Source organism: Rhinolophus sinicus, linkage group LG01 (assembly GCF_036562045.2).
Source record: "Rhinolophus sinicus isolate RSC01 linkage group LG01, ASM3656204v1, whole genome shotgun sequence".
NCBI lineage: Eukaryota > Metazoa > Chordata > Mammalia > Chiroptera > Rhinolophidae > Rhinolophus > Rhinolophus sinicus.
Window position 1 is genome coordinate 183364243 of NC_133751.1, and position 24190 is coordinate 183388432.

A 24190-nucleotide genomic window follows, 5' to 3' on the forward strand; every position below is an offset into this window, starting at 1 on the left:
GGAGCTATGTTTGCCTGGCTGTCTGAGAAAGGCCAAGTTCAGGCCTCCCCAGGCTGGGCAGAGAAGGGAGTGGGGCCCCCTGAATCACCCTTTCAGCTACCATCCCCTGTTCAGCTTGAAGTTGGCACTGGGCTTCTGATTTACAGTCACCCAGGCACCATCTAGTAACACGGGTGGAGACAGAAGGTTTTAAATGTCTTCCATTTGGACAGTGCCCAGCTGCAATGACAAACGCTTGAAACATAAACCACCTGGCCAGAATCATCCTCCAATCTAGCAGCCACCTCATCCCTTTATAATCCAGTTCATTAGACTGCATTGGCCCTTTGGGTAAGCCCGTGATAAATAAGATGTGAGTCTGGCCTCTTAGAATCTAGGGAGAGAAGAAAAGTGCAGACACAACCAGCCAAGACATAAGGCCAACCCACCAGGTGCCATATGTAAAAGAGGCTCAAAGAAAGTGGTGCAGAGAAATAGGCAGGAGGGGCCTACTTGAAGTAAAAACTCAGAGGGCTTCAAGAGGGTTCAGCAGTTGACTCAGGGCTCTGATGGAGCCTTCAGAAAGGGATGCAGGGCCTGGAGAACAAGAGCATGAATAAACAAGACACCCAAACTCTGGTCCCAGTTTTCCCCTGGAGGGGCAACAACTGCAAACCAGTGCCTTTCCCAAGCGTTTACCAGGAACCTCTGTTTGGATTTGTTTTCCGCAGATGACAGGAATTTCTTGCGGCTGCAGAGTGACGGCCGGAGAGAGGGCCAGTACGCGCGGCTCATCAGCCCACCTGTCCACCTGCCTCGAAGCCCAGTGTGCATGGAGTTCCAGTACCAAGCCACCGGCGGCCGCGGGGTGGCGCTGCAAGTGGTGCGCGAAGCCAGCCAGGAGAGCAAGCTCCTCTGGGTCATCCGCGAGGACCAGGGCAGCGAGTGGAAACACGGGCGTATCATCTTGCCCAGCTACGACATGGAGTATCAGGTGGGGTGGTGACGGGAGACGGGTTTGGAGAGCCGTGGGAGTCCTTGTGGTCTGTATTTCAATATTTCAAAGGGTTATGCCCATTCATCATTAAGGATGGTGGTTAAGCGCTGCTGTTTTCATTGTGTTTCTCACGTTGCCATGGCAACTAAATGACACTCTTATTTGTTATTCAGAATGTGCCTATCTCTACACCCAGACTTGGTTCTTTGTTCCTCTTATTGCCTTTTATATTGCTGAAATCTTCTCCAGCAAATGTTTCTGTACTCCGTTTTATTTTAGATTGCTATCAGGTAGGCTGACAAAGGGACATAGAAGCCAGGGAAATAAATACAAACAAACCCTCCACACACAGGGCAGAGGCCTGTGAAGCCACTCAGACTCCAGGGGGGAGAGGGGAACACCCAGATTTGTCCCATTGAAAGTGTGAACATGGGAAGGGAAGGGTTGCTGTTTGCGCTCAGTGGCCAGCAGACCAGAGAGACGCGTCTCTAAATGAGTGGTTTCTCTCCCAGCAGCTACAGCAGTTAAGTTCTATTATCTCTGCCCCACAGAGCGAGAGACTGAGGCACAGATGGGTATGCGCAGCTGTGGCTGAAACTTGGGTAGGAGCAGACACACTGTGGAAGAGGTGACTGAGAACCAGCCAAAGCATTAACCTGCTCCTCCCCAGACGAGAAGCAGCAACAGATGGCTGGTGAGGCAGCCAACTGCTTGCTGAGCTTGCCAGAGGACATGTGCTAGTTTGCAGAGAGAACCTGGGGAGGGTGAGAGTGAGGAATGGTTGAAGACCACAGAGCAGAGGGGCTTCTGTATGTGGCCTGCAGTCACGCACGGTTGTAAGGTGCCCTGAGTTCCTCCCCACCTCCACGAGAGTCCCCATTTATAAACCTGAATGTGTTGTATTGTAAGTAACTGTTTGCACTTTTGTCTCACCCGCTAAATAATGAGATTCTACAAGCAGAGGGCCTTGTCTATTAGGTTTTGTAACAGTCCTTGTGCCTGGCACATAGTAGGTGCTTGGTAAACTATTGATGAACGGACAAATCATATCCCTCTTAGTTGTCATAATGGAGCCATAAGACAATAGTACTCCCAAGGCAATCCAAACCCGAATACTCTATTTATCACCTTACCCCCACCTGCTCATGTCCTCTGAGTTTCCAAATACCTGGATTGGGCATTTGAAAGATTTATGAAAAAGGAACCTCAAAAATAGGGAAATTTTAACCCCTCTTTAAACACATTCTGATTGTGGTCCTTTTAATCAATACATTCGAGTTACTGGACAACAATATCCATCATCTTGTAATATATATTTTTTAATCCCCTCAAATATGCATTTGATTTGAACCAACTCTTTTTAAATTAAGATTTCAAGCACCGTAGCCATGTGGTCAACAGATGTGTACCAGGAACGGTGACAAACACACACACACACATATATTTTAAGCTGCAGTTAACAGAAAATTGGAAATCCTTGCACTGTCTGGACCAGGAAGCATAGTTAACCATGGCTCTTGTTCTTCTGGTTTCTAGATTGTGTTCGAGGGAGTTATAGGAAAAGGACGTGCAGGAGAAATTGCCATTGATGACATTCGGATAAGCACCGACGTCCCATTGGAGAACTGTATGGGTACGTGAATATCTGTCTCTTTGTGGCTCTTCCAAATGAAACACCAAGGTCGGGGGTATACACGAGAAGGAAGCACACCATTTTCAAACACAGTTGTCACCCAGTGGGTAAGGCAGCGACCATCTGTGTAGGAGGTGAGGTGAGTGTAGCTGTGTCTTAGGCTGTATTCAGGAAGGAAGGGGTGTGAGATGGGAAGTCTTACAGCCCTATTCCCATTCAGAAATAGACATGCATTAAGTATATGGAGATTCAGGGTGTCAAGACCCCTTCATCAGACTCCAACTTTTAGCAAAGAAAATGCTAGAGGGCGAGAGTAACTGCCAGTCAGAATTACATGCAGGAAAGGTTTGATGGATTTAATGGAAGCCTTCACTGGTGAGCAAAAATAGTACATATGTTATATCAGAGTGATAACATAATTCCCCAAGGAGTTCTTTTACATGAACGAATTGCAAGATGAACTATGGCTTGCGAAGTAACATTTTAGATTTTGCTTTGAAGTTAATACCTCTTAATGCCCCAAATCCCAGAGTTATTTTAAGATTAAGCGTTGCACACCAGGTGACCAGTATAGGAAGGACACCATAACTGTCCCCTTGGACAGAAGTGCCAGCCCACCCAAGATGCACACATTTTACCCAGCTCACCCCAAGGGCACCCTGACCATCTCCCCTCAGAACCAGGGACATTCCCAAAAGCAAGAGGGAATCCTGAGAAGGAACGGACCTGCTTTCAGTCAGAAAAATGATGGTAATAACTCACCAACTGCTTTTCTTGGCACCTGAGTACCGTGTGTGTGTGCCTGATGATGTCAGAGCACCTGGGACCACCCCAGTCCCTTCAGGCAACTCTCAGGCACCGGGCATCTAAAAGTAATCCAGGCTCTGAGAAAGTAATCAGTGGTAAGTGACTGATTACAATGCTTTGGGGACCCATTACATTATAAAGGACTTTTTGTTCCAAAGCAACTTTGAGAATCTCTCCCCACCCACCCGGCCCCCATGATGGTGATGTGTTAGACAACAGTCTAGAGCATGTGGAGGACATGGGACACTTTCCATCGGGTGTTATAAAAAAAATTAATGGAAGTCATCTTCATCATACCCTACATTCGCCCAATTCTTTCTTCCCGTATCTAACTCAAAATTTCTTTTTTTTCCCCCAGAACCCATCTCAGCTTTTGCAGGTGAGAATTTTAAAGGTAAAAAAAGAAAAATTTTTTTTTGCATGCTTTTCCTTCCCTCCCTACATGACGTGAATTTGGTGGAGGGAATAAACCTCACAAGAAAAAACAGACACCGCACCTTCCCACCGCTAGATGGCACCAAGAACACCTGTAGATGCCAGGGAAGGGGGATTGAGATCCTCACTGTCTGTTGTTTAATTAAAGTTTAGAAACCGATAATAGAGACAAATAGGTTACAGATAAACCTTTCAGCCTTGCATTGTCCAACGGGGAGCAATGAGGCTGAAAATGCATGAGTGGTGAGAAAGGAGAGGCTGTAGGGAGACTGAACAACAACAACAACAAAATCAGTAGTAAATTAAAAGGGAAATGAGGTGGCAATGATTTATTTTAGCCTGAAGATGGTTTCTTTCCAGTTCCAGGGTACCAAGGCAGCAGTCTCAATTAACCCTCAGTGAGATACAGTGGCAGGAGGTTTTGTGAGGGAAGAAAGTTAGGGAAAAGACACAAAGAGTGGTAATCCTATTGAGGGAAAAGCTGCAGAATTCAGGAGCTGGTGTCTAATAAAGGGAATAAGAAAGCACATTGGATGACTGGAGTGAGAGCACTTTAAATAGAGAACTGAAAAACAGAGAAGGACATTTTCTTCCTAATAAAGTAAATAAAGAGCAGAGCAAAGAGAGAAGAATTTGGAGTACTTGCCTCCTCCATTGAGAAGGGGAAGGGACTCCAAACTTGGGGATGTTTCTGCCTGTGCTGTTATAATGCAGTGCATTTCACATTTTGGCCCTTTTTGCAATCCAGTTAGTTGACACTGCTGAAGTTTCCACCCAGGTTCCCGTGCTAAGTGTGGAGAAGCCACTCTAAATGCTTCACTTTAGTTGGCCTGGATGTAGAAGCACACTCAGAGACAGTCACCCTCACCTAAGGACGTGTTTTTCATAACCTATTTTATGCAAGCAATTGTGAGGGTTGTTGGGCCCTGTGTGTACTGGCTGGCCTTAACCCCATAGGTGACAGCATTTCAGAGATAAGGGAAGTCAGTTTTATATCTGAAGTCTAGACTTGTTATCTTCACTCTCATTAATCTGTCCAGCTCCTGGCTAGAAAGAGATGAATTCCTGGTTTGTCACCTAGATGCGCTCTCTGACTCCAAATCATCTCGCCTAATTTGCCACTCATCACCCATAGCTCTAAGACAATAGATGGGGGGGGGGGGGGGCGGGGAGAGCCCAGCAGAATAGTGAATAACAGACCTCCAAAAAATATCTTTTCTTCCTTTCTCACCCTTCCTTGCCCCCCCGCCCCCCGAACCCCATTCCTACTCCCCATGGCACATTTTGAAGTATTAAGAGTATTCATATGCCTATGTTGGTGCTCTTTGGGTGTGAGTTTTATGTTCATGCAAATCTAAAGCGTTGGAAGGAAAGCTGAGGTCACAACTGAACGACTTGGATTACGGTTGAATTCAAGTTCTAACCTTCAGGACCCAAGGTAATGTTGATGCTGGGGAAGAAGTGGAACCTGCTTATGGTGTCTCACCGGACTCTTATTGGTTGTTGAGACTCACAGCTCCCAGGAAAGGCTGATTGAAAACTTCCAGGCACTGTCGCAGACAGTGTTCTGTGTGAGCACACATGCCTGGGTCCATGACTGACAGGTACAGTGGCTAAGTGCTTTGCTTCTGTAAGAGAATAAACAAACCAGGGCACATGTGCTCTCCTTGAGGCTGTGTTTACCGTGAGGCTTCACAGTCCAGTCATGTTCTCTTGTAAAATGTATATAAATAAAATATCATCAGAGCCGCAGTGCTCATCTAGCCAAAATAAACACAGGGCTTAGTGACTTGAAGGTAAGAATTTCCGGTGTGTTCCCGATGGGCTGGTTTGGGGGATTAAGCAGAGGCAGAGCACCGGTGGCATGGATTGGCCCACAGCTGATGTCTTGGGAGATAATGAGCATCTTTGGAAGGAGGAAACCAAATCTTGGGGAGCAGAGACTTGGCCAAGGAACACTTGGCCAAGTCAAAAGCAGGATCGGAGTTGAGAATGGACAATTTTAATCCCATTGCCAAGTTTCACATGGAATGCCAACGTGGTAGCCAGATGAACCCAGGACCAGAGAGTCTTTTGGGCTGAGGCCCATTTGACCTCAGCATGCAACTCTGTGTTTTGATTCAAGCAAAGCTTTCCATTTGGGAGAGGAAAGAGGAACATTTGCTCTGTGTAACCTAGTGACTGGCATGCGTTTCTCTCCTGGTCCGGGCAGAGGCAGCCCTCTTTCAGTGGGGGCCGTGGGGGCCTGAGGATTAAATCTGCCTTTTCACTCAGAAAGGGAAACCAAGAGAAATCAGATTTGGGCAGCAGGATATGGAAAGTTGATGGCAAAACACTATTAACTACAGGCACTTCCATTGTTAGTATGTTTTCTTGAATTCGAGTTGTTTTTCTTTTCCATTATAAATTAACCATGAGACAGAAGCATTCCCATTCTTTAAGCAAAACCAGGTAAATCTTTAAGGAAATGCAATAACAGTGGCCTCTGGACCTGAGCTTATTAGGTATTCTTGCTCTTTTGTATTTTGAAGTGTCTTTCATTTTCCACCTCTTACTCATTTCTTGCCATGAGACATTTTCTTTTTATGCAACCACCTTGTGTTTTCTGCTTAGTGTGTATACTTTGATTGTATATCAGGGTGTGAGTCAGTAAGAAGAGAAACAAGCCATGAAGAAAAAGAGAACTGTGTAGAGAAGGGACAAAGAAAAGAGAGAATGAAGAAGCTGTGTTGTGATTTTTAAAAAGACTTTTTTTCTTGTTGGTGTTATGAGTCACATTTTAAACAATGTAGCCTTGGTGTGCATTTTTTCTTTTCTTTCTTTTTTTTTTTTAAAGCACTGGCTATAAACATAGTACTGTCATGTATCTTTTTCTAGAAGTTCAGGGTTAACAAGTGAAAAACTGTGTAAAGGGAAAAGACAAAAAAAAAGTGATATAATTGAGGTGATGAATTATTTCCTCTTAACTGATACTTTCTTTTTTCAATAAAAGAAAAAAGAATAATAAAGAAGCGAGTAAAAATATATAAAGCCCATAATCAGAGTTCTGCAGTTGTTGACTAGGTGGTTATTTTTAGCAGCTCACGGTGGAAGCAAGAGTTCTTGTTCATGTTAGAGTCTCTGAACAAAGCAGCAGCAGAGAGACTGTGTCTGGTACCCCACCCGTTAGAGACCCACGGAAATTCCGGGGATGGGGGCATTTGTGGAAGGTGGTTGTAAGAGTGAAGAATTCAGAACTGCTATGTCTAGCAGTGATGGATGCTAAAAGGAACAGCAGTATCTCCTGTTAACAACTGAGGATGTAGGTTTCATGACTCAGACCCATTCTTCCGGACATGGGGCCCATCTCTTGGGTTTCACTTTCTGTAGTCCTCCTCAATTTTCATCCAGGTAAAACCAGGAGAAAATGAGCACCAAAGGCATTTCTCGTGGGCATAGAGGAGAGCAGTCTTCAGAGAGACCCATTTTGGGGCCGTGACAGAGCTGGCAGGGGTTTGACTGTGCATCAGGTTTGAAGTTCTGTTTACTTGGTGCCAACTGGCCCATCTCTGCTATGTCCCACCCCCATCTCTCCCTCTGCATACCCACCCTCATTCCTTGTTGGCTGCCTCCCAGAACCTTTGCCCACTAACATAAAGGCCCCCGTCCCAGGGCACAGGACCTGGAGTTGGCCTCAAATTCTTGCTCTTCTTGGCTCCTTTTCTCCCGCTGCTCTCTGAACTAGAAGCACTTCTGAGACGCAGTGAGGGTTAAATGGTGTTTATGCACGTAATCCTCTGATGAAAGGCAGAGAAGTATTCCTAAATCCGGCCAGGGTTCCAGATAGGCAGCTGTGCTGTGTGACTCCTACTTGCTCCCCCTCCCCCTTCCGTCTCCAGCTGCCAGATGAAGACTAGGTGTTGCTGAGCAAGGAAGCCTGGAGATCAGATGTGTGTAAAGCGGGTAACTGCTTGGCTGCCATTGCTCGCCTAAGGGGACACTGAGGCATTCTTTGTGAGGCTTGCTTGCGCACACTGCCACCCCTATCACGGAGACCTGGCGCATCCCCTCCCTCCCAGTTTACTATTCATCTAAACAGCTGCCAACGTCAGTTTCTCTAAGGGAAGAAAAACGTCATTCTCACCGACTTTTCTTCTCTCTAAGAACAGAAAGGACAAGCCTTAGTTTAAAGAAAGTAACCTCAGTGCCACTAACGAGATGAGATGTGTCCGAGACTTTAGCCAACCAACCACAGGTCTGAATTTAGAGGCATCTTGTTTGTTTATTTATTTAGTCAACATAATAAATAAAACCTATTCAAACAAGGGCGGTACAGGGCATAATTCAGATTTTTTAAAAAGAGAGAAGGAAACAAAAACTGTTTTCGACACTTGACCTAGTCACACAAATCTTGCCGCTGTGTGTCTACATTCACCCATCAAGCAGGGAATTCCCTGGATTTGAAATACTTTAGCAACAGTAGAACACCGAAAGACAAGGTTCCTTTTACATAGGTCCATGTTCTGTATAAATAATAAGAATAATAACAAAGAGGCATTTTAGCTAGATGGGGGAATCAGCCTGTTTTCTGCTACTCTAATGGAAACCTCCTGATGACCCTCCATACACTGCTTGGAAGGCAAATGAAAAGAGTCATTTCTCAGGGTATTTTGTACTTTTACATTCTTTGTCCAAACAGACCACATTCTTCTACTATCTTCTGTAAACTTCTCCAGAGGAGCCAACCTTTTTTGGGGGGCTTGTTTAATCTCACAAATTAAATAAACCTTTTATCTGAAATGCCCCTTCACCAACACTTTATTTTCAACCTGTCCAAAAAGGACTCCCCAGACCGGCCGGGCCTAAAACAGTTCTTATTTGCAATGAGCCTTTTTTTCTTTTTCTTCTGAGAGAGACAACTCACCATTGTTGACTTTTAAAACATTTCTTTAGGAAACCTGGGTGACCCCTCCAGGCCCAGAGGACATGTCATAAACTTAATTGTAGCAGATGCTTTCTCTTTTCAGTGATTCAGTGAGAACCCAACTTGACTGAGACAATCCTCAGACAGGTTCCAGCAGAAGTAGGCAGCAGAAAGGGCGAAGGCCACTTCCTGCTCAAGAATGGGGGTCTGCACACTTTTTCTGTGAAAGGCCAGATAGTAAATATGTTGGGCTTTATGAGACTCTGAGTCACAAGTTCTCAGCTCTGCCATTGTAGCTCAAAGGCAACCACAAGCAGTATGTGAACGAATGAGGGAGGCGGTGTTCTAAAACGGACAAAACAGGCAGTGGGCCAGATTTGACCTACAGGCCGTCATTATCGGAGCCCTGGGTTCGAGCACAGGATGTGCTTCCAGTTCTGACCCTGCCCCTTATCAGCAGGTGTGAACTTCTGAGGGCTCTGGGCCATCGATAGGGTTTCATCATGTGTTGCTCTGCCCTCCTCCTCAATTTTCCTCCAGGTAAAACCAGGGGTCAATCACCTATCCTGTCAAGTTCTCAGGTCTCCCATCTCAGAGTCATGAGAAATAAACAAGATAATTCACATGGAGCCCATAGCCCAACGCTCACCGCTCAGGAAATGCCCACTCATTGTAGCCGTCGTACTGGCCACTTTTCCCAATTGCATATTAATTCAGTAACCCTATTGGCACAGTAGGCATGGAAGGAACATTACCTACTGTGTGATTTTTCTCCTTATTATCCTCCCATTGCAGAGCTTCTTCACATTTCTTGTTTCTCAGAATTCAGATTCTTTGCGTTCATGTTGCCCCTTCTCCAGAGGGCTCAGAACCTTTGCAGATGAAAGCCTGTTCAGCCTTGCAAATACACTTGTAGTTATTGACTCTTCAAATATCTGTTTCTCATTATCTCACACAAGGAGAAAACTCTGTGGAGAATTGGAGAGTTGGGGGTAAAAAATAATGAAAAATAATTCCGGAGTTGATTTTCCAATTGGGAAACAAAGAAAAAATACATAAGTGGTAGAAGTCGGAGCAATCAAAGGGAACACTCAGGTCACCAACGCTAGGCAAGGTTGAAGTCGCACTTTCTAGGTTGAAGTGCTCTTCCTCCCCTGTTGGGGAGCTACCTCAGCCTCCTTTATTGTAAAGCAATGGTCCAGCCACCCCATATGACTGAGGGTGTGAGTGAGGCAAAAGTACAGCCCCTCACCAACCCGGTACCTGGTGCCGGCAGCATTTTCCCTAAGAGGCCACATTTTTGCAATTTTATTTAGAAGCACAGCATGAACTAGCAGAATCTCTAGCACTTTCCAAGAATAGCAGTTATGTGAAGTCCCAGTGAGTCATTACCATTTTCCAGAGAACCTGAATGTTGTTCCAGAATGCATTCCTCCATCCATCCATCCATCCATCCATCCATCCATCCATCTGATATCCATTGGATTGCTGCTATTGTCTGAGAAGGTGCTTTTTAGGTGGTGATTTAACCCTTGTTGATTCTTTAACTTCCTTTTCTTGGCAAACCACAGCCTCATTAGCATATAGCCCTTGACGGCTGCCACAGAGCCAGGTTCCAGACCAGGGATCCACCTGCCTGTGGGAGTTGAGTCTCTTTAGCTGGGGAACGTTCTGAGAAACTCTGGCCTCCAACCACAGGTCATCCCAAAATTGCCTGTGGGTGATGAGGGAAAAGGTTGTTAGGTGTATCTTCTCTTTTCTTACTCCCTTAACTTTAAAAGCACAAACTCATATAATATGTTTTTTTCGTATCTCCAAATAAATGCCCAAGGACAATGTTTAAGGAGCCAATATAATGTCCCCCAAGTTGGCTTTTGTCACTAAAATTTTCTACATGTTGATAATTTCAGGGGAGGGGAACATTGCTAGGAAAGGGGAAGAGGGTCTTATACCTAAAGTGGAGTTTGTATTTTAAATGTAGCAGAACCCCAAGACCAAGGGTCTTTCTGATTCAGAATAGGTGATCCACATACCGTGGTTTACTTTCCCCAGTGAGTCCCCTCAGACTTCCCAACTGTGCCCCAACTTTGTCTCTATAAGAAACACTTTGGGAAGGCCGCATCCTTCCCCAGCCCCAGCATGTTGAGCCCTAGAGGGTATATTTAATGTTGAAAACCTGCCTTTTGGCTGAAGGAAAGCACACCTTTGAGCTGAGACTAGGTGGTGATGGAGAGAATGTGGGCAGTTGTGCCTGTTTTCTGCTTGACTAAACTTTGCACTCCTGCCTTTGTGGTCTGGTCAGGTGCTTCAGATGGGGAGTTAATCCCTATGGATTTATCGCCTTCCTTTCCTCTCAGTGGTGAGCTGCAGCCTCATTAGGGGATGGCCCTCACTGTGGAACCAAATCGAAATCAGAGGCAAATCTGAGAACACCATTTGTTGGGGGTGGCACTGAGGAACTTTGGGCCGTCCCTATACACTTTGTTGCTTCTCGTGCATTTTTCTGAGTCCATGTGAAAATCCAACAGCAGGACGGTTGCCAGGCAGCAGATACTCTTGGTGCCCTGAATAATGAGTTGACACCAGTTTACTGTGACTCGAAAGCTGGCCATTTCAAGGAGCTGTTTTCAGCACCTTGCTTTCCCACTCACTGTTTCTATGCATAATTTTAATATGGGGGGAGAGAGAGAGAGAGCGTCCGATGCTTTCCCAGCTATAGTAATGAAATTAAAGAAAAATAGAGTAGATGGTCATGAAGATGACAGTGTAAACAGGGGAATGGTAGGGATCCTGGGATTCTGGGAGCCTTTCTACCCCAGGGGTTGTGCACGTCGCTGTCAGCGTGTATGCTGTGTGACACATCCTTATCAAAGTTCCTCCCGTACTGTGGCACTTCTGATGGCCCAAGAGGCATCAATGACCCCTGCACCTTAATGGGAGGGATCCCTAAAACTAAAGGAACCAATGATGGAGATCTGGAAAGGTGGGCAAGCTCTGAAAGATTTTCCAAGAAAAATGCTCTCATTTCTTCTGCCACTTCTGAGAAGACATCAGAAGGTCTAACCCAACCCTCAGCTCCTCCACAATCAAAGAGAGAAGTCCTGGTGTTCGGGGTAGAGGAATGGGTGAACACTGACTCAGAAATAAAAGTCTCTGCCTCGGTTCAGTCTTTTAATCATAGCATTTATTGAGTGCCTTCTTTGTGCATACCCTGAGGTAGAAACCAAGATGAGAGCCAGTTCTTCTGCTTGAGGAGCTCCGAGTCTCATGGAGGAGGTTTAAAAATGTAAATAAGCCCTGTCTGTCTGCATCTTGAGCAGAGATACACCCACAGAGTAGGACCAATGATGCATGAAGAAGGCAGCAGCATGGCCATAGCTCCCCACTGGGGTGGCCCATGGATAGAGAAGATACATCTTTCTGGCCACCGGCACTTGATATAAGCACCTAGGGAGGAATTTTTCATAGGTTAAGCATACATCATTTTTCAGAAGTAAAGATCATGTCTGGTTTTGGCAAGCTCAAATGCTCCTAGTCCCATTCTGGGCCAGATTCTCATCTGATGTAAATCTTTGGGAAAATCAAGTTGTAGCACTGTTTTGCATCAAGTGGGATTCTAGCCAGTCTTTCCCCAGAGTTACCCTGGGCTTAAATCTACTACATCATTTCCATGGCAACCAGAGGCCAGCCGGTGAATGTGGTTGCCTTCTAAATCCTCTGCTAGCTTCTTTTCCCTCCTCTGTCTTTCCCTTGATTAAGAATGATCTCCCTCCCTTTGCTCTCACTCATTCTCGCTCTCACACACCCACTTTCACTTTGCGCCCACATTTTTTGTTTCAACATCCTCCCAATCAGATTTTTAAATCCTCCATCCAGTTTTTTAAAAATGAAGATTTGTTAGTCATTGCTCGACAGTGAATTGACCTGTTTAGACAAGACCAGGCTGATTTCAATGGGCACAGAACCCTTGGCAAGCCAATGTGGAATTTACCTTCAAGTCTAGCCAGCCTAATTAATACGCTGTTTGAGAACACTGGCCAGCCAGACCAAATACTGTATTTCCACCCATTCAGGGAATCAGCCTTATGGAATCCCAAGTTATTTCAACGTCATTTACTTGTGTATATTTGTGTGTGTGTGTGTGCACGCGAGCGTGCATATGGGTGAATTATAACGCTTCTATGTATTATAGAGTAATTGTGGCTTAACAGAAAGAAGAAAAGAACTCTTGGTTGAATCCCATACTTACTACTTACTTGCTGTGTAACCACTGTTCGTTTAACCTCACTGAGCCTCTACTTCCTCATCTATATAATGGGTCTCGTCTACCTCATAATGTTGTGAGAAGGAAATAATATCAGTCATTTACAAGTGCTTGGCAGGAACTATATACTCAGTACCATCTTATTCCCCTGTCCCCTTCCCTATCCACTCCAAAGCATGTGTGTGTTTCCTTTTTTTTTTTTTTTTAATTAATTTTTTGATTAGTCTGCATGCTCTCAGCCTAGCAACACTCTTCTGTGTCTCTCCACCAGGGGGCACCCTCCTACCAGGGACCGAGCCCACAGTGGACACGGTGCCCGTGCAGCCCATCCCAGCCTACTGGTATTACGTAATGGCCGCCGGGGGCCCCGTGCTGGTGCTGGTCTTCGTCGCGCTGGCCCTGGTGCTTCACTACCACCGGTTCCGCTATGCGGCCAAGAAGACCGATCACTCCATCACCTACAAAACTTCCCACTACACCAACGGGGCCCCTTTGGCGGTGGAGCCCACCCTAACCATTAAGCTAGAGCAAGACCGCAGCTCTCACTGCTGAGGGCCGAAGCAAGGACAGCACCCAAAACAAAAGAGAAAGACTGCAAACACGTTGCCTCGATTTTGCACTTTTTTCTCCTCGCCTAGTCTCTGTGTGAACTCTCAGACATCTCTCTCTTGGGGCACAAACCCTGTGCACTCTTGTCCATCCCGAACATTCTCCTTGGGTTCTTTTTTTTTTTCTTTTTTTCTTTTGTTGATTCCAAACCAACCAACCCCAACTCTAATGCTGCATCTTGGAATTTGAGAAGAGATACACCCTTAAGCACTTCACAACTCAAGGCTCAGCTGGTTTTCTTCCAGAAACTGGTTCCCTGATTCTTCCCCTTGCCTTACCCCATACCTCCTCTCGGTGGGCAGTCTGCCAGGAGACTTGAGGGGAATCCTGGATCTGTGTGTTTGTACATAGTATACATTCGTGTGTGTGACTAGCTCTGTGTGTGGGTGTGAGAGAGAGAGACTGGTTCATTGTGTGGGGGGGAGTGTGTGGGTGTGTTCAGAGAGCACCCCCTTTCACTCTTGTGTTACTTCTCCAGGGGTACATTTTACAAGAAAATAATATATTGTACTAGTTTTGTTTACTTGGAGAAGAGATTGAAGCTTTTTGTTGCCTTATCTAGCTTTGGCTGGCTTTCTGTTGGCTACCATTGTCATCTCCGGGTACCTAAAAACCTAGAGGCCACATGAACTGCAATGTGGCCCCTCCCATCCCTCGCCCCATCCCCCGCCCCACACCTGACCCAAGAGGAAGGTTCCCCCAATGCACTCAGACATGACCCTTTGTCATGTCTCCTGGCGTCTTTGAAGTAACAAGATAACAGCCACTGGGTGCGAGCGGAACCATCTCTACTTCCAGCCCTGAAGCAAATCTGTCTCATGTTGCCTTATAAAAGAGAAGCTCATAATGAATGTTTAGCTTTTATCAGTTAAGTCCAATCTTGGAATAAGTCATAGAGAATAACGAAACTGAGACTGATGTAGGAAAAGCAGTGGCTTACGTGGAGAGAGAGCAGGAGGAGGTGGAGGAGAGAAGGGAGGAGAAGGAAGGACTGAAATGTTGTGTTTTAAAAGTCTCCTCATCTGAGGGGAATCATTGTGCCCAACTTGGGATGGAGTTGAGTAAGAAGGTTAAAAACTGTATTCTTTGGTATTATATTGGTCATTGTAATAGCATTTGTAAAATATGGGGGAAAAGAGATCATTTGCTTTCCTTTCATGGTGTTAATGTGTGCCTGAATCTATAGCCACTAAAATGTAAGGCTGTCCACCTGACTTAGTTGAATACTATGAGAGACTAAAGAGTAATCATTTTTTAAATGTACCAGTGCGCTACCCCTTTTCGTAGCATCTGGCAAATACACCCTCATAGGCTGGCCTGGCGTTTCCAGATGTTGCTGTATCGTCACGAGAAGTATAATGAAGATAAATCCGTTGCCACCCATTTGTCCTCTCTAAGCAACATAGGGAAAGGGATGTTGGAGATAAATGGCCTAATGATATTGTACAAAGCATAGATTCAATAATGAAGTCGATTTCAGTGATAGAAAATTCATATTTTAATGAGATTCTCAGTGTACTGGGGCTCAGCCTGAGGGTGTTTATTTCTCACCTTCCTGCTAGGAATCCACTGGGGAAGTACAAGATTCTCTCCAAAGATGGTTGCCTGGGCTGAAAGCCTCCAGGTACCTTCAGAGAACAAAATACTAATGATTGATTTTTCTTTTTTTTTCTGTCTTTTTTTTTTTTTTTGGTTGCTTGGGAGAGAGAGAGAGACTTTTAACATTCTTTCAGAATATCCACATCAGTCCCTAGTCTACTGCACACATACTCACTTTTGCATCTGGTTTGTTTCATCCTCTTGAAAGAATGGTGCTCTCCCACTCTTATTCTATTTCAAAGAGCTACTCTGTCTCAACCACAGCAGCCCTGCCAAAAAAAGAAAAGATGAAAGGCTAAAGCGTGAGCTACCTTGAAATTTCAAGACGTGTCCTACCCCAGCTGAAGATGAGAAAAGAAGCAGGGAGAGGGAGGAGGGGTAGGTGCCCATGACACCATGTGATGACTTCCATGCCAGTCACTAAGGGCTTTTTATCTCAGGTGTTCACATTTGGAGCCGGGCATTCCTCTGAAATGATTGACATCCCTGTAGGCACCCCATGGAGGCATGGTGTCAGGAAATTACACCTGGAAAATCCAGCCAGTGTAGCAACTGTCTGAGTTACCATATACCCTTGAGGATTTCCCTTCTTTAAAAGAAGACAACAACTTTATGAATTTGCTGTATCTTTATCTGATGCCCCATGTGGCATCATCTTTATGTACATGCCATAGTTGAGAATATGAGACTGCTCGAATCTTCGTGAATCCCATGATGTACTTCAGCTGGGGATGTCACACATATTCTCTCTCTCTCTCTCTCTCTCTCTCTCTCAGCCCCAGCAACTTTCATAGTATTATCCAGGTACTATGCTAAAAGGGCAGCTCGTCTATAAAAGCATGCCTTGCATCTTTAAAAAGCAAAATTCTTTATTTCATAGAGGGAGGAAAGAGTCACTCTCTTCTTAAAAAAAAAAATAGACTGGACTGGTGAATGCATGCATGCATGTGTTTAGAGTTGCTTTTCAGAAGACAAAGAGGTGATGGCAACTCATAAAATACGAATGAATGAATGAATTTAAGGTCTAGCTCAGGCTGGTAAAGTTTTTGCCTTAGAAGTTTCATGTCAACAGACCCAGGAGGGAATGAATCCCCTATCTCTGGGGTGAGAAATCCCTTGCTTGATACTATACTAGCAATTGCTATCTCCTAATTGCTGGTGAAGGCAGAAAAAAAAGGAAAAAATATCATAGCAGTGCCATTGACAAAACAGGATGCTGAAAATAAAGTAAAATGTCTTTTCCCTTACCCCACACTTTTGGGATTAAAGCCAGAATAGGATAGGAAATCCAGTAATATTTCTGAGGTTGATGCCCCATCTTTAAAAAGACCCTGTCTTGAAAATGAAACTAGCAGGCAAGCTAACACCTAAATAACCGAAAATTACCAAAGAACAGCAAGACAAGAAAACTTAAAAGATTTTTAACTTCCTATTCTTATCCCCTCTCCCTATAACTGTGACAACTCTTGCATTGCTCAGTTGCCTGTGTGTCAAAATAACTTGTGGACATTGGAAACTATTTGAAAATGTATTGTGTGGAATGTAATAAAATAATGATATTTTTATACAAACATCTGGGTTTTTTTTCCCCTTTGCCTGTGAGAACAAAATTGAAATGTAGGCTTTGAACAAACTGATGTTTTCAAAGTTTACACGTTGCCTTCTGAGCTACAGGGCATTTCTGTGGGAGGTAGGTGGGTTTTCTCGAGTCTGAATGCCAGCTTTTCCTTCTTTTCTTTTTATTACTACTTGTTAGGAGTTTTATCCAATTTGTGCAGCTGAGCCAACTTTTATGATGGGTGTGGGATTTTGCAAAAGTTGCTGAGTGCTAAATTGATCAATGTGATTTCCACAAAATTTCTCTTGATGGCAAATCCCTGGAGATTGGACTCTTACTTTCAAAGGGTCCCCTAGGGGAATGGGACTGGTGAAGCTGAATCATGTACTCAGCTCTACGGAGACACATAGCTTCCTTTGGAGAAGTGGTGACATCTTACCCCTTGCCTACCAAATTATTACTTCCAGGGGAACGTTCATCTCCAACTTATGAGCACTTTCCCAGTCAGAACGAGAACTTGTAGCATGTTCAAGGTCCAAAGATATTCTAGACTTCATTTTGGAACAAGTAATGAAGATAATTATATGGTTACTGTAGACCTGGACTATCAGGGTGCAACAGTTTATAAAAGGAACATTCCATGAAAACTTGGAGGAGAGGGACTTGGGGAAATCTTACTAAACAAGCCAGATCTCAATGACAAATATTTTTCTTTGGTTCTCCTCTTTGGGTAGTTAGTGATTAGTTATATAAAATATTTCTGTCAGACAGGGATTAGGAGAAAAAATCTAGGAACTACAACCTCCATCTGTTCAATGTTTCTAGAATGTGGTCAAGAAGAGGTCGTTGTGTATATTAGGAACATTCATTCCATCAACCCAGGAGACTTCCTCAGGGGTCCAAGACCCATCCATAAATGTCTTAAGAAAAGGGACATGTCCGAGAGACCATATTTCTGCCAGAGTCTTCCATTTTCCCCCTCTCTAAACCCAGATCCAGGAAGGAGTGCTTTTACAATTAGGAAACCTATCCGACTAGTGCTACAAGGAAACAGGCTTCTGGTTTTCAGATCTTCGAGGAAGCTCTCTTAGTTGAGAAGACTCAGTATAGACATCCCTGTTTGTCCTCTCCAGGAGAATAGAGTGGAATATCCATGATTAAAGCCTTGTTTGTGCCTCTCATAACAAGCACAATTACCCATTTTGCCTAAGTAATATTGGTTTTCCTTAAAGCCATTTGTTCCCATTAGAAAAGGATGAAATGAAGGCATCTCGAAAGTATTTCTTTCAGACAAAGACCCAGGCTCAGGTACCATTTTCCAAATTTGCCAGATGAAATTAAATTAGCCATCGCTTATATTTCGTTAGCATTACTGTTTTGGGAGCCACCTTTGAGAATTTTATCATTGCTCTTTCTGCCTTGGTTCTAGTCCCAACGCTCATTTTACAGGTACTCTCTCTCCCCCAAAAGGGCAAAGACTCTTAGGACTCTAATCTTAGGTACCAAGCACAGCACTGTTACCAACGTGGTATCATGTATTTCAGACCGAGCTCAAGCACAACTGTTACAGAAATTGTGTTTCCGTGGATCATAAATACCAGATGTCAAGGCCCAGTAAGGTTTGTTCGGGCTCCTACCTGGCTCTTTATGAGGGTTTAAGTGTGCCTTCTTGCTGTTGAAACAAGACACTGCCCTCCTAGCCCAGATATCCAAAGCCCGGCCAATCTACTGCGGCCCGTGTTTGTTTTTCTCGCCCCTCTTTACTGACTCTGCAGTTGTTTTTCACAAACATCGTGGCCTTTCTGTAATCTTTGATGACAAGAGCTTTATTTTTAAGTTTTGATTTGTCTGCGTTGTGAGCTGCACATCTGAGCCAGACTGCAGATCTGTCGGTGCGGCTTGTTTTCTCTCTTTAATTGTGCACATCATTGTGGCTCTCACAGCTGTAGTTTGCCTTTCATCCCCTTCAGTGACTGCCCAACGAAAACACGAAACAAATCCAACCAGAGCAAAAGGAGGGGAGAGGGGAACATGAGCTGATGGTCTTACAATCAGCAAGGAAAAGAATCACCTTATGGAAATAAATTAAAATCTAGTAAGTGTGTAGGATTTAATGAAGCCTGACATAGGTCAGGTGCATCCGAGGATGTGGAGAGGTTAGGTATAATCAGAAACCTGCACCCTCAGAAGGCATCAAGCCACAGGCTTTGGCCAGAGTACATTTTTAATAACTGTGTGGAGGAGTTCCGTTTGGCTCCAAGCCTAAGCACTGAAGAGATACGAGATTGGGGGAACTGCCAAAGAGCAAAACCCTTTTAGGATGGTCTGGCACAATGGAGAATCTAGGTGCTTCAGGAAAACCGGCAGAAAACTAGTGGGTGGGCAGGAAACCCAGAATCATTCTCCTCTCTTCTAGGTGAAGTAATTATTCTTGGCCTTTGTGGACACTGACCTTCAAGAGCCCCAAAAAACTAAAGTCCCATGGGCATTGGACCAAGAAATAGGAAAGGCCTTTTGAAGAGTTAGCAACAGATGTGCTGGGTGTTGAGAGGGTGTGGAGCCAGAGTCCCAGAGAGCAGTTTCCAGGCTCTCAGCCTCACATGGAAAGGCGCCGGCTTGGTTATTAGATGGCCATCAGCTGTAATCAGATGGCCATCCGCTGTGGCTGGGTGGCCATCAGCTGTTACCGGTTAGCCATTAGCCACTAATATAACTGTCGTGGCCACGCTGGTAAGGCGGTTGGTTGGTTGGTTGGTTGGTTGGTTGGTTGGTTGGTTGGTTGGTTGGTTTGGTTGGCTGGCAGAGAAGCAGAGGGCGGATTACAGCTAGCAAGTGCAATCAGCAAGTGGATTACATTGTGGATCGTGTTGATCCCACTTCCTGTGTCTCGCCCAGCCGCCAGCGAGAATGTGGTGGTATGACTCCCCTATCTAGGGCTCCGTTGGTATTCCTTTTTGGCCTCATCATATCCTGCGTTCTGGTGCGGGGAGCTGGAGCTGAGACCCTGCATGACAGTGGGGAAGCACCTTTTCTTGGAGTCTTATGCCCAGACTGGTTATTGATCCTGAAGGAGGTTGTTGGGGAAAATTTTAGGATAGTAACTGGCTGGTTTCTCATCTGTATTTTTAACCTACAAGTTATATACAACTACATCTTCAAAAAGTGCAAATAATACAGAGGAAACAGAAGTCCATTTCATTGTTAACCAGTCCCACTGTCCTTCTCAGAGAGAGGAACCACAAGAAATGGTTGGAGGTCTTGTTTTATATCTTTAACAAACATCTATAGTCATATCTAATTCCATGCTTTTATTTGGTTGGCATTTGGTTTTGTTCTGTGTAACTGGTATCATCACATTTGCGCTCTTTGTTGGACAACTTGCTTCCTTTCATTGGATAAAGTCTTGAGTATACTTCAGTACACACGGACAGATTTCCCTCATCCTTTTTAGATGTTGTACAGCCTTCGTTATTGTATTGATGTACTGCTCCCCTACTGGTGGGCATTCAAGTTGTGTCTTGTGTTTTGTTTTTGTTTTTTTTACTATTATAAACAATACTGCAATGACCATCCTGGAAGATGCCTCTTTGGGCACATATTTCTCTCCGATAGAATTTCTGGGTCAAATGGTGTGCCTGTTTTCATTTTCATAGAATGAAATGGCTGAGGTGTTCATTTTAAATGAACCTGTCCCCTTCTGAGAAGGTAACAAATTAGTGGACAGCCCGGGTGATATCTCCTGCCATATTTGCTCAAGCCGCATAATCTCTGTGACTATCTCCTTTTCTCTAAAGTGGGTAGAGTGCTTGTAAGAGAAGACTCTGGACAGTTTTAGCCGAAGGGTATTTTAATCCTAGTGACCTTTTATTTTTTAACTGCCAATATGTGGAGAAAGTGGGCCTACCTGTATGTGGCAGCTCGCCGGAGCAGTGGCAGCACACCAGGCAGTGGCCCAGGAGTTAATTCTATCCCTGGGTTCAGCAGGCAGAGCCCTGTCCTCCATGATTAATGAGTTCCACTTGGCCGCTTCAAAGAGTGACTGTACTGTGCCTTGCTGTTATTTATTTATGTTTTCTACTAAAAAATTCATGTAAAAAAACATCCTTTAAGGTCAGTGCACAGTACTGTGCTGTAGACTAAAATATTCCAGCAGCCACAGTGGGCCTCCAGGCCCACTGAGATGCTCTAATCCATGCTGCCTTGTGACCAACGCCCTGAGAGGAGCAGGCTTTCTGGGCTGAAAGGTGGTGTCCAGCTTCCTTCTAAGGAGGTTCAGGAAAGGCACCAGGTGACAGGGTTATTTTCTAGTGGGAAGTTTATACGTACAGGCAAAGCTACTAACCCCAAATGGCTCCAACAAGGAGTGGTAAACAGAAGAGAGAACAAGGGGCCTCTTAGTTTGAAATACCATTTTCTTCCAAGAGCACTACACTGATTTCTACCATGTGCTAAGACAAAGGGGTCATGATAATGTGACTTCGTGAGCATAATGGATAGCTTCGCCATCCACGTAAGGGTTTTGTGGGCTTTCTCTGACCTGACAAAAATCCAGGACTGCTAAATCTTGGGCATGGGGCTTGGGTAGATAACTCTGGATGGCTCAGGGGAAAAAAAATAGCATGAGCTCAACGTGTGGGTGAGCTAGAGACATTTCACACCACACACACACACACCTTATTTTTAGTTTGTCTTCTGTGTGTAATTGTGCAACATTGAACCCTTTTAATATCATTAACTAACATATCCAAAAGCAAAGGTTCTGATCCAGAACTGGAATCACAGTATACCATGTCTTGGCCTTCGACCACAGCGATTTCTTTCTCCGGCAGCTCGGCTCATTAACAAGCTGCCTGGACTAGAGTTCTCTGTAACTTGTTAGAGAGCAGCCAGGTCTAGTAATGATGGGAGTGTGGAGAAAGCTTTGAGGCAGAGGTGGCCATAACCAATGTCATATCCTCAGCCGGCCTGCTGGATATTGAGGCTTCATTTTAGTACCAGCTGTTAAAAGAACTGTTTCGTCCCTTTGTGTTTTCCTACTGTGACCAAGGGACTGGTAGGAGGTACATAAGGACCTCAGGGACCTATGTGGGCTTCCCCATTGCTTCTCTACAGTGGTTCTGACAGCTGGTACTGAGGTGGGAAGATAATCGTTAGGACCTAGATGGGGGCTGACACGGGAGTGTCAAAGGAGCCTTGGGGGTGCCTCACTGGCCTCAGCCAACCTCGGACTAAGAGTATGAACTCAATAATAAGGTTCATGGGAAGCCCTGGGCCCCCTCTCTTGGTGGCGCCTTTTCCTCTCCTCTGGCATTCTTGTTTTCTCTGCCCTCCCTTCCTCCACCAAAGCCTTTGCCCAGAAAAGCTTGGATCAGATTCCTTCACACAAAGGCTTAATTGGTTATTTCCTCCAACTAGTTTCATTCTTACAGGAGGCCAAACCTGAGGAATTATTCTATTACATTATAATTACATAACTATACATAATTACATTGGTCACCAGCAAGCTTCTGGGGGGAATCATCTCTTGAATGGGTAGAGAGAGGTACCTTTTTGGAACCCCTAAAATCTTATCACAGAGTCATTCATTCTTGTGTTCACAAGAGCTGTTAGATACTTGTGTATAGAGAGTCTTTTCCAAGGCCTTCCAAAATATGAAGGGCAATGTTTAAGAAGACATCCTTTTTCGTGTTGGAAGGGGATGCAGTTTTGTTTCTTCGCCTCCACACTTTCACTTGACCCAGCTTGTTCCAAATGGCTCCGCCCGCACAGTGTTTCAAGTATGTGCATTTCTTGAATATTGGGACTGGAGGAGAGGAGAAATGTCAGACCCACAGGGGGAACACTGAAATGTGAAGGGAGAAGACTTTTTCCCTAACATCTCAGGGCAAAGAAGGGGAGGGGAGGGAAAATTTTCCCTGAAAAATTCTGTGGTTTTTCCACCTACCTACCCTAAGAAAAGGTAGCCAACAAAACAAGTGTGAAGAGCCCCTTCCTTGTTGACATATCTACTTACAGTGATGGAGAAGATCTCTGATTTTTCAAAGACCTAGAGTAAGGAAGGGATTCCAGAATTGTCCTCCATCTCTGTTCCTGAGTTGTTCCAGCCTGTACAATTGTAAGCCCATCTTTATAGCTAAACATTTCTCTGGCTGCGTTTTTCTTATTTTCACGCCATTGCTGGGGCTCAGTGGAGCCATTCTGGCCTTAGCTCCTCTTCCGCCTCCATACTTGAAAGTATTATTAGATCATTTCATTGCCTTCTCATTTGCAGTTGGTATTTCCAACCCTTTTTAGTGTTTCCTCCTAGTTATTCAACTAAAAATAATAGAAAATAATGGCTAAATTCAAGTTTAGACTTTTGATATCTCAAACCAAGCCCCCCCCCTTTTCCTTTTCTGCTTAAAACCATTGGAAAACTCCAAAAAATAATTTTTCCATGATTTTGTATAGATTTGGCTATAGCCCAAGAGATAAAAACCCATGATAATAGGTCTTCTGCTGGCATTTCTAAACTCAAGCCAAACCCAGCAAGGGATGGATGGCTCTCAAGTAACCAGACTCTATGGAAGATCTCTGGCAAAGTTCAGATCAACATCTGAACTTTTGGCTTCTTATAACAACTGGAGATGAGCAAACTGAATTAGGAAAATTGAGTGTAGTGGAAAGGGGGAACCTTTAGCCAATACTAAATGGTAAACTAAACACTTTGAAGGGCCAAGAAATATCTCCTAGTCTTTCATTATTTCTCATTTATTTTGATCCCAGTGTTGTATCTCCTGCTGAGATCAAAACAAAATGGCTGAGGGTATTTTCTGAAGGCTACTCCCATCCAAACACTTAGGTATTTAGCTGGCTCAGGGGGTTCGGGAACTTGGAACTAAATTTAACAAGGACTTGAAGTAGCCAAGAGCTTATACCACACAAATCACAGTCCCAAACTAGGTGTTGAAATTGTGGCTTACTCTCCGTTCTACTGCCGATTTGTTCAATGACTTATTGCACTTTGCTACCCTCCTTCCTCAGTTTCTTCCTCTTTATGATAGAAGCAATAACAGGTGGTACCTGTGAAAATGAATTATTTCAATGATTTCCTGTCTTTTCGTTCCTTGCTTTAAAGGCTGGTTGCAGTTTGGTGAGTTAAGTGGATGTATTAAGGCTGGCTTTCCATGAGGTTTTATCAGCCCTGACTCAGTTAAAGTGGAGGCTTCAAACTTAGGGCACAACTTACCCACTTTCTCAGTTCCTAGATTGCCAGTTGTCAGGACTGGTTCCTAAGCCAAATGAGCAAGTATTGAAAATATAAAACCTCATGGTTTCCCCTTTATCTTTTTCGTGGTCTTCTGTTTCCATGCACACTGTAAGATGGATGTCTTCAGGGAGCAAGCACTTCCAGGAAAGGACAGACC

The 24190-nt window shown here is 44.5% G+C and overlaps 1 protein-coding gene across 4 annotated transcripts in view; it reads left to right on the forward strand.

The window, feature by feature from the left end:
* The window catches only part of NRP2 (neuropilin 2), a 112267-nt gene that overhangs the window by 79869 nt on the left and 8208 nt on the right, over positions 1-24190 (forward strand). Inside the window, exons 13-16 of one of the 4 annotated variants that reach the window (XM_019726890.2) lie at positions 711-973; positions 2513-2609; positions 3775-3795; positions 13290-16797. In XM_019726890.2, the coding sequence (XP_019582449.2) occupies positions 711-973; positions 2513-2609; positions 3775-3795; positions 13290-13570 (662 nt within the window). In that variant the 3' untranslated portion in view covers positions 13571-16797. Of the gene's footprint in view, positions 1-710; positions 974-2512; positions 2610-3774; positions 3811-13289; positions 16798-24190 lie in introns of those variants that run through there. The other 3 variants (XM_019726889.2, XM_019726888.2, XM_019726887.2) reach the window with 3 other exon arrangements.